The sequence below is a fragment of the Limulus polyphemus genome, unplaced genomic scaffold (assembly GCF_000517525.1).
Source record: "Limulus polyphemus unplaced genomic scaffold, Limulus_polyphemus-2.1.2 Scaffold649, whole genome shotgun sequence".
Lineage (NCBI taxonomy): Eukaryota > Metazoa > Arthropoda > Merostomata > Xiphosura > Limulidae > Limulus > Limulus polyphemus.
In genome coordinates, this window is record NW_013666259.1 from 325,172 (window position 1) to 336,981 (window position 11,810).

Below are 11,810 nucleotides of genomic sequence, written 5' to 3' on the forward strand. Positions count from 1 at the left end.
GTAATAATTCTAGAAGTCAGTATTTATTCCTACTTGTATGGTAATTAATCTAGTAAGTCAGTATTTATTCCTACTTGTATGGTAATTAATCTAGTAAGTCAGTATTTATTCCTACTTGTATGGTAATTAATTCTAGAAGTCAGTGTTTATTCCTACTTGTTATGTAATTAATTCTAGAAGTCAGTATTTATTCCTACTTGTATGGTAATTAATTCTATAAGTCAGTATTTATTCCTACTTGTATGGTAATTAATTCTAGAAGTCAATGTTTATTCCTACTTGTTATGTAATTAATTCTAGAAGTCAGTCTCTATTCCTACTTGTATGGTAATTAATTCTAGAAGTCAGTATTTATTCCTACCAGTATGGGAATTAATTCTAGAAGTCAGTATTCATTGTTTACAAACATGTTGGCTAATACTAGAAGTCAGTTTTTATTTTTACTACCATGTAAATCATATCTGGAAGCTGATTTTCATTCAGATCAGAATACAAGTCAGGTGTAGAATCCATTCCTCTCCTCATTCATACTAGTATGTGAAATAATGTAACACATTATTTTTAAAAGATGTTCTTTGAATCTAGTATTGTGGACAAAGCAGAAGATATATTTGCTTTCCTTATAGTGGTAAAAACTTGGTGTGGTACATATTTAACAGGGTTTTTTTGCAGATAAACACTTGATGGTTCTCACTCACCATCAACATCATATATTCAATAGTTGAAGAAGACTTGGGAATTTTAAAAATTTTCCTATCCCAGGCTGCTTAGGATTTTAGGAAGAGTATACTGGAAATGTTCATTTGTGGATTTTATTACTTTTATCTCAGAGTCCTGTCTATACATTATGCTTTCAACCTTTTTTCTCTTCCTCCCTCTCTCTCTACTAAGGAACAAAACCTTGATGTTTGCTTTTCTGATGGTGGAAAAGAACTTGGAGTGGTACCATCAAATTTTAATTCAAACTTTAGGAGATCCTAGAAAACTCAACATCAACCCTAAGAACTGCATTGGTACCGTTTTGTCACTGAATGGATACCGCAAGTATTTTTGTGTGTATCATGCCAAGCATGCCGAGCCACGAATGGATCATTGTGATTACAAGGTAAGTTTGATAGATCCTGTAGAGAATTTTGTACATTTAAAAGACTAGAAAGAAAATTTATTTGCATAGTAGAAATACATTGTATTTTCTATTTTAGCATAATCTGTCTGTTTGCTTTCACAGTTATCATAAATGCAGTTATCTGTCTTTCTCTTTTTTGAATAAGCCATTTAGGTTCAAGATATATATAATATGAAATGTACTATGAGCATACTTTAGCATGTTATTATCAACATGTCGTTATTGAGACCCAGATATATTTCATCTAAAAAGAACCAAGGGGTACTATATGATGTTGTTATTGAGACACCAGATATATTTCATCTAAAAGGAACTAAGAGGTACCATATGATGTTGTTATTGAGACACCAGATATATTTCATCTAAAAGGAACTAAGAGGTACCATATGATGTTGTTATTGATACCCCAGATATATTTCATCTAAAAGGAACTAAGAGGTACCATATGATGTTGTTATTGATACCCCAGATATATTTCATCTAAAAAGAACCAAGGGGTACTATATGATGTTGTTATTGAGACACCAGATATATTTCATCTAAAAGGAACTAAGAGGTACCATAACAGTGAATATATTGGGTATAAAATACAAATATTATTGGATATCTCCCAATATTGGGCTGAGTGCAACCCAGTGGTTTGTACACTGTTTCATAGAACTGGGGCTGTGGTTCATATGTTGTTACCACCAACAAAAATTGAGCTGCACATTTTGAGACTGTTGGTGCATTATAAGAGCGATGGTGAAATCCCGTTAGTTGTACTGACAAGAGTTGGCAGTTGGTGATGTTTACTAGTTACCCTTTCCCTAGTTTATCACTTCAAAATTAAGGACAGCTTGTGCAGATAGCCCTTGAGTAGCTTTATACAAAATCCAACAAATAAGCTCCCCTCGTGAAGCTCATTTGTTGATAGTTTACACTGTGGTTGGCTGTCATCTAACCAGTCACACTTTGACACATCAGTATAATACTGTAACAGCACTTAAACCATTACAGATAGTACTAGTCGTAGTGTAGTGAATACACTCGTGGCTTTCAGGACAGAAATGCCACAAGAGAAATGTGCTGTATGGAATCTCTGAAGAGGGTATGTGAAAGTAGTACTGTTGATAACAGAAGCAGTCAAAATAGAAAACTCTTCAAAAATGTTAATAATTCAGAGTGTGCTCTGTATATTATACATGATAGTCCAGTAGTGTGTGCTCTGTATATGATACATGATAGTCCAGTAGAGATGTTACCAATGGCCTAACTGTAATTAAAGATGTGAACAGTAAGATTCATCTTAGCATGAGGTGATCTCAGTGGAAGTGTATCCTTTCAGAAACTACTGCTTAGGAAAGATAACCAAACCAGAAGGCTGAAATGGGTATCAGACTTCATACAGTGAGGTGAGCAAAGTTGGATGAGGGTGCTTTTTAAAGGTGAATTAAAATTATTTGATAACAGTCAGCAACAGTTTGTTCAAAAGCAGAAAAAGATATAGTTGATGTACAACATCCACAGTGAACTATACTGGGGGATCAATACAAGTTTTGGCTGCATCTTAACCAATGATCTTGGAGATACACTCAAATTTGATAGCACTCTAACTGCTGGCAGGTACAAAAAGTTCAGTAGCCTGAGCAACAGTACACAACATGATCAAGAAGAATCTCTATCTGTAAAAGCAACACAAGCCACGTGCACACAAGTTGCTTTTGTGATGTATCCATTTAACTTTTGCATACCTCAAGCAGCTGTAGAATGGGGAATTCATGCTATTTCATAAGAAGATGTACAAGTCAAATATCCATTACAGCATCTTTGGGTTTTTGTGTGAATGGACTATTGAAATAGGCACTGGGAAACTATCATCCTCATACACTAGATAGATTATTGAAAGCCTGCAGGGAGGTTTGATATGATTTGTGCTTGACAGCCATACAATAGTCTTTTTTGCAGTGGAAAATATGCTTCATAGCTATTTTCATCATGGGCCCCCAAGTGGCACAGCGGTATGTCTGCAGGCTTACGATGCTAGAAACTGGGTTTCGATACCCATGGTGAGCAGAGCACAGATAGCCCATTATGTAGCTTTGTGCTTAATTCAAAACAAACAAACAATTTTCATAATGCACAGTCATTATATAGAGCATGACCAGAAGTGATTGCATTGACTAGCAACTAAAATAGTTTTAACACAATGTTCTTAATTTCTGTATTAACAACAAATTGACCAGAATATTTAGTTGCAAGTTACTTCTTTACACTTCTATGTGTATTGTTTGTGTGTTTCCATAATTATTTGTAATACCATATATTTCACTTTTGTTTTTGTCGATCACTGAATTAAACATACTTTTTTTTCTCATATACGAGTTTGAAGCTGTTTTGTTTTTCATAATAACATCACTGCAAGATATTTTGTACTGTTTTTATTTTTCTACAGGAATCCAAAACAATAGATGGTATCAATGGAAATTTTATAGGATTTGAAGAGAGCTGTAGTGAGTCGGAGAGTAGTGACATTGAAACAGGAGAGCTCTTAAACAGAAGTAATGGCAGATTGAAGTCAGATAATGTGCTTTTTGAAGAACATCTACTCGACCGGTTATCAAACTGGTTGGATCGACTATTTGAAGGAACCACTCAGCGGTACTACATTCAATATTGGCCAGTAAACATGAAGTAGAAATTTGTAGAGCGTAATCTACTTCTAAGACAAAATGCTCATATTCTGGTGTTTTCATAAGATTTTACATGGGAATAAAACCATGTAAACTTATGTTTCCAGAATTGCTGCTACCCATATGATATATTGTATTATGATTGTGAAGTTTTAAATTAAGCTACTTTGCTATCTTGTTATACCAAATGGATGACTAGTCTGTCTAATTTGTCTCTTCTGTAACACACCAGGTGCTGTGTGAGGTTTTGTGCAATAAAACTTCTCACCCATTTTAGAATCAACACCAACCAAGAGCAAGTCATCGTAAATTCCATGTTTTTGTTGTTGCTATTTTCATATGTCATTTTTAATAGTTAATGTTGTATCCTAAGTTATAAATTACTTCATAATTGATGAGATCAGTAGTGAAATACCCTTGCCAATAGGTGATTTGAAAAGAAAAGAAGCCCTTACAAAAGAAATTTAAGCACTTGATAGCATTTACATCTCAGGATTTTTTTTGACAGCTTCTTGGATAACAAGGTTTCACTGTAGTTCTTGTTTCCCTAAAGTATTGCAAAGAAATATTGGATAGCATGTTTTCAGTAGCATTTTCTTTAAAATATCTGTAGTAATCATGAACTTTTAGAATGAAATATGCAAGAGATGTGTGAATGCATGTTGTACGATTATGAAATCTAGTCCCTTTTAGTAAGCTGTTGGATTTTTCAACTGCATTTTCTTCATAATGAAACATCTATAGAAAAATTATGAATTGAAATGAAATCTAGGTGTTAGTGAAAAAAATAACTGAAATGCTTGTTATGTCCGAACCATGATGGTACTTATTCTCCTAATACTTCTAAGATGCCCCAAATTACAGGGCTTGTAATATGAACCTCAACTTTCTTTGTTACCCAAGTCTTTATAGTAGTTTTAATAAATTTTCTTCATTGTTGTTATATCCAATAAGTGGTAGAAAATTATAAAAATTACAAAAATAGAAAAATCACTGCTGAGTTAGTATATAAAAAATATTATAACCTTTGAAAAGTATGCTGTTTACAAGACCCACAAAGATGGACAGTATTTTATAGAATGGCCCTTCTTCTACTTTAAGGCATTGTTGTTGAGATTAGATTAAATTTTTTTCATCCAATCAAAATATATAACACTATTTTTGTTTTTATGAGCTGTTACAACTTCATACCAGATGAATGGCTATTGTCCAAAATGTTGTCTAATAAATTATATTGGATAGTAATTTATCTTGTCTCTTTCTGAAAACATTTTGTATTAATTGTCATTCAGGCAGAATTTCAAATAATTTGATTTATATAAAAAGTATTTTATTAATAACATTATCCATTATTTTAAGAGTTACTATCTTACAAGTTCTCAAAACTTAACTGTAGAATTTTAAAAAATTCATAGAAAGTTGGATATTTTCTATTTTAATTGTATGGTAAATAATGTATTCTGAAGCAAAATAATATATATGTACGTATTATGCTGAATAATATATACACATATGTACGTATTATGCCGAGTTTTACTAAATGTCAAAATATGTTTGAATTCATTGTTAGTTGATAGATAATATGTAATACTTTTAATTGCTGTACAATATTCATTGGTGAGTTGGAAAATAAATTACCATTAATGTAATTTTACATTAATAATTGTTACAGATTTCAACCTGATTTTGCAATTGAGTAATAATTATAAAATAAAGATGTCAGTTTTGATGTGTTTAAAATCTTTATGTTAGTGACTTCTACACTGTATTGGATTCAGTCTATTTTGTTCACTCTTCTTTTATTTAAGAATATTACGTGAAAACTATTTAAATACCTTGTTTTAAACTGGCACCATATTGTGTTGTACATTTTTACCATGTATTTATGTTCATATGAATTATATTTATTCGTAAGCATCCACAGGTATTTAAGTAAATGTTTTCAGCGTATATGTGATTTTGAACTTTAGTTACTTTTCATTTTGTGTGCTTTTTCCCATTATTACAGTACATGTAACTTTCCAGAAAACAAACTTGTTTGATTTAATACCTGGATGACTGTTTAAAGTTTTAAATTGCAACTAGCATAGTGTTGATTTGCTTTAAAAGTGGATTGGAAAAACATGACTGAATTTTATGCACTATTCAGTTTGATATCTACTCTTACAGAATTGCTTGTTTGAAATCTTAAATTTCTATACATCAAACACCAGAATGTCTAATTAATAGTAACTTTATTGTTAAACAATTCATTTGTATTGTTTCAGAAATTTTCAATAATTATTTTGATCTAAAATAAAATTGTAACTGCTGTAAATTGATTTATGTGATTATAAATTTTCAGAATTTTACTAATTGGCTATTATGTGTATATAATAGAGAAAGGAAAATAAGTGCATAAATAATACAGTAATAAATGGTTTTCTTGACACTGTAAAATTTAGTTTAAATATTGAAAAGTTTCTTTGAACAGAGTAAGTTACAGATACAACTTACTATCATACAAGTGTGTACTGTTTTACAAAACTATTTTCAGTGTTAGTTTTTACGTCACACTCTTTAAGCAACAGTTATTTATTGTAAACATACTACTAGACTTACAGTACAACTTTTTATAATGAGGTATAAAAAGAAATCATTGAATTACATATTTAATGTTTTAATTATCATTGTAAATACAAGCTGGTGTATAAACTTTTTTAAAGTTTTGATTTTAATTATAACACACATGTGAAATTCTTTGAAGATTCAAAAGTGTGAATTCACTTTATGGCATCATTTTATAAAGACTGTTTATGTATAGTTAACACCAAAATCAGTAGTTTCTATGTAGTACGTAGGACATTTGTGGAAACAAAAATGTTATGTAACTGAAACTGGATTAATGAACTTTTAGAGTACTTCTCATTTCCCCACATTTGTCCGTTGATTGTTGAAAAAGTAAATTTTTTTTGAAATTTGATTTTTGTAATTTGTTCATTGTAATAGTAAGTAGGACCTTTGCATTTAAATGCTATGAAACTGTTAAAAACATTACAATGTGTATAATAATAATATACCAATTATTATATGCAGTATATTATTTATTGCAACTAAAAATAATATTAATTTTTACACTTGATCTTTAGTACTTGAAATTTTAAGAGTGCTTCAGATCTTGGGCTGATTTTGAGTTTACATAAATTTTATCACAGTATTGTATGCACTTACGGGTTACTTAATGATTTTTTATTGTGATTTATAATCACTCATAAAGGTTTCACTATAGTAATCAAGGTATTGTGTACTATTAGCCGGCTGGGAAATGTGAACTTGGATAAAGCTGAATAAGCAACTTAGACCATTTTTTGCTCTACTAGTCAGTATGCACATGTGCTTTGAAAATATTAAAATGAATAGTGTTGACACTAGACCCGTAGATGTAGGTGGCAAGCAATGATGTCTTCCCAACTGTGCATAAGTATGCTTTATAAAATAATGAAGGAGCTGTTTGGAGAATGAAGTCACCGATGGATGTGACAGTCACGTAGATAACTTTTCTAAAAGGTTATAGAAAAATCCACTTAAAGAACAGCATATGGTAAATTATATGTACTGTACCACTCTCTAGAGATGTGGATCTTGGAGGTGAGGGGGGGAGTTGCATTTCTCAAAATGTCTTGAATGTGCATACAGGTAGCAGGAAAAAAGGTATAATTGGTGTCTCATCAAGAACAAATACCAAACTCACATTATGTTAAAGAAATGAATAGCTGCAATGGAATATTTTCCTTTCATCAGTCATGTACACAGTGTCACAAAATATTAATATTATATAGAATTTCAATTAAGAAAAAAAATGAGACAATCAAAACTAGTTGTATAATTACCAAAACCAGGAAGCAAAAAGACACCACTTACATTCCACAGAAAGTTACATGTTAATAATTTTTTACATAATACATTTTGTTCTAACTTTGTATTATTACTAGTACTACTTTCAGAAGTTCTATTATTTCACATTTTGAATTATTATTGTTAACATTTTTACCAGTTCCATTATTCCTAGACAATGTTATCACCAGTACAGTTTCACTTTGAGTAGCCATGTTTTTAACCACTGAGAGGTTAAATGGTATGTCTTTATTGCAATGACCTATTTATCTCATGGTTAATCCATGTGTCAATTTGCACCCATTGTTCTCATGAAGAAGAATAGTCAACTATTCGAAAGCGCTCGAGTTTTGGCTCTTATTTTAAGTGTGATCCTTTGTGCTAACTCTTTTATCAAGATTGTCAATTTGTATGATGGTCTGGCATGCTCTGATGGTTAGGATGCTCGGCTAGCAGGATCAAACATGCTTGACTTTCAGCTGTGGTGAATTATAATGTGATAGTGAATTCCACTATTCGTTGGTAAAGAGTAGGACAGGAGTTGGCAATGTATGGTGTTGACTAGTTGCCTTTCCTCTTGTCTATCTTTTTTAAATTGGGAACAGTTAGTGCATATAACCCTTGAGTATCTTTGTGCAAAATTAAATGAAAAAATTGTATTACAGGAAAATGTATGTTAACAAACTACTATTTACAAGTTTCTATGATGTCAGAACATTTTTAACCATTATGGTGGAAAGTGCTTCAAATAAAACTAAACCATGTAGGAAATATAAAAAATTGTATTTGCCTCTTAAGTTAGTTGGGAAGTGTAATTAACTTCGGTAAATATATAATAAAGGTTTAACAAGTTGCGTTCTCAATAGAGATGCATCAACAAAATTTACTTAAAATAATATGCAGTATTATCTAATGTTAAGGAAAAGCATAATCATAACTACATTTACATAACTGTGCATCACGATTACATCATACATCGTTTTTTACACCATAATGCATTGATTAGTACTTAGGCCATGCAAGAGTGGGAACTATATAACAATATAGATAGATATAATTGTGAGAAGGGAGTTCTAAATACCCAGTGCTGTTTACTAGTAATAGTAATATTGAAACATCAATACATGAACATGCATTTCCTAGGTTGTATAGTAACGGACAGAACAGTTGAGTGTTTTTGTGCAGAATAAGTGGCAGGTCAATAATAATGGCAAGCTTCATTGTGTAGGCCTGAATATCATATATATATATATATGTTTATGTAAAGTACACAACATAATACAATAGTACAGGCAATACAAGCATAGTAATAGGCTAATAGCACGACCAACATAAGCATGGATACACAATATATACAGTAAAAACTATATATATGGTACAAGTGAACAACTACTACTTCAACAGAAAAATGATTTTCGGAACGACCATAAATAATATTTAATTTCATCTGGCACTATCAAGTCACTGAGACACTGCTAATGCCATGTTGTGGAGCTTGTTAATGACAATCTTCCACGCAGATGATAAGTTCTTTCAAGAACAAGATGCGACTGGAAAAGTTTGAATCAAGAAGTAGTTTCAGAAAACACAATCTTGGATACATCTCTATGAGTCCTAATTTACTATATCTACATACATCTGATGAATTCCTTTCAGTTTGATAGATAGGGCAAATTCTGTAACTGATCGAGCAAACAACTTGAATTGAAATTTACAGCTGACGTCACCTACAGAGAAGGGGGCTAAGGCTTTTGACATAGGGACTCTCCTCATTTAGAGACACCAAACAAGCAGTGGACATCAAAATTGGCAGCGCTCTTTTATAAGATAAAATTACTAGAGCATTCGGAACCAAATTCAATACTTATGAAAGGATGCGAGTTGGTGATAACTTTTTCCAGTTAATGTGACTTGAATTTTTAAAATGTGTGTCCAATATAATCGCAATCTATCTAGTTTGAGTGTCTCATTAAGCAACATCAGTACTGTGTGCCGTTGTTTTACTGTTGCAGCATGATAATTAAAGTTTCCTCATTTCTTATGCTTTTCAATTTTGAAAACTAACTTGAGCTTGATATGTTGCTATTGCAGCAATGTGTGGTGCTGACTAGTTGCCTTTTCTCTGGTCTTTTCTAGACATATACTTAGTGCCCCAAGTTGGTTCATATTACTTTGTTTTCTAACGCCACTATGTAGAATGGATATCCTCGTCTTGGAAATTCTACGTTTCCGATCTACCCATATATTTATTATATGAGTGTACGAATGTTTTATGTCAGAAAGAGCTGTTGCATTATCCTTCTTAAAAGCGATTAATTTTCGGTTGCATCGTACTATCTTCAAAATACCAAACATTGTCAAAATGTAGTTCTGATACATTCGTTCCACCGCGATTTTATTGTATCTGTGGTTATCAGGTGACTTGCTTATTTGCATATTCAAAATGTTTTTGTATAATATACTCGACCAGGTAAAACATATGATGATTGAATAAATTAATATATCGTCTTATATTCATTGAAACTGATTTAAAAAAATTTCAATTTAGTCCAACAAAAATGTCTTCTTTTTTTAAAACCTAGATGATTTAAAGATACCTTGTAGCAAGGTAACTGATTATGAATAAAAATCATGATCATAATATTATCATGAACAAATTTCATAAGTGAAAAGTTAAAATTAGTTTTAAGAGCCCCGAAATAAATTTCTGGCTAGGGCTTAAATTATGTATATTGTTCATAATGAAATATGAGTGTTTTAATATCAGTATCGCTAGTTTTAACAAAAACAACGAAAAGGGGAATTAGAATCAATAATGCTTAATGTTTTACATATTAAATATAAGTTGTATTTAGTGATGTAGTAATACAATCTTCTAGTGCCTTTTATCTTAATCATAACATTGTTAATACACTTTTATAAATTGCTTTTGTAATTACTTGCAGGTCCATAACTGTGTTGATTACAGCGTCCGTAATATCGTCAAAATAATTAAAATACAATTGCGGTCTAATAATTATACTGTACGTAAGATCATGAAATACACTGTGAAATATATATATTGTTCACTGACCTCATGGATTCAGCTGCTGGGGTCTCCTATGGAAAAGGAGTGATTTCATCTAATGTTTTAACACAATTCTTTATGCTGAGCGCTGTAACAGACGAAAACATAAAATTATTCACTGTAATACAATATGTGGGCACCACCGGTAGTAAACGGTATAAAATAATTTGGTAATTTAAGAACTCTTGTATTTTATATATTTCTTTCGTATCTTCCTTTCTAATTGTTATACTTTTGTACCATTTCTTTATTTCTGGACCTCAGTTTTGTATGCCCAGACACATTTTAATTTTTATTATTATTTAGACGACAATCCTAGTTTAGGAAGTCAAAGTCAAACACTAAAAAACTCGTACTTCGGCCTGCAGCTCCTTTATATTTCCACCAATCCAAATAAGACTAGACATAAAAATACCTTGCGACCCCCCCCCCCCACCCTACAGACTAAAGCAGATGTATCGAGAGTTGTGCATTTCTTATAATTTTACAGGGATCAAAGTTAATAAGAGCAGGTTTCCACCTGACATTTCTTTATATTTTGACTAATCCAAATGAAATTTTGCATAACGATGCCTTATGACAGCCCCTGCTCCCCCAAGACTGAAATGGACAGGACAGATTTGGAATTCGTGCCGTTCTTGTGATTTTATAGAGGACAGTAAAGATCAAAATATTTCACAGATTTAGGGTTTCCTCTTACATTCCTCCATATTTCGATCAATCTAGGTAACATTTTGTACAAACAATATTCTGCTACAATCCCTCAAAAAGTAGACATATTTGAGATTTGTGCTTTACTTTTGATTTTTACAGGGATCGAAAGTAAAAAAGAAAAAGTAAGATGCACATGCTATGTAGAAAAATAGATCCGAAACTAGTAGGCTGGGCCCGGCATGGCCAGGTGGTTAGGGTGCTCGACTCGCAATCTGAGGGTCGCGGATTCGAATCCCCGTCCCTCCAAACATGCTCGCCCTTTTAGCCATGGGGCGTTATGATGCGACAATCAATCCCACTATTCGTTGGTAAAAAGTAGCCCAAGAGTTGGCGGTGGGTAGTAATGACTAGCTGCCTT

At 32.0% G+C, this 11,810-nt stretch overlaps 1 protein-coding gene across 1 annotated transcript in view; it reads left to right on the plus strand.

Annotated features, from left to right (window-relative positions):
* LOC106459696 (dnaJ homolog subfamily C member 16-like) overlaps positions 1–6,760 on the plus strand; it is a 33,987-nt gene extending 27,227 nt beyond the window's left edge. Inside the window, exons 10-11 of the mRNA XM_013919343.2 lie at positions 892–1,105; positions 3,561–6,760. Coding sequence (XP_013774797.1) covers positions 892–1,105; positions 3,561–3,803 — 457 coding nt within the window. The 3' untranslated portion in view covers positions 3,804–6,760. The remainder of the gene's footprint in view (positions 1–891; positions 1,106–3,560) is intronic.
* The last annotated feature ends 5,050 nt before the right edge of the window (positions 6,761–11,810 follow it).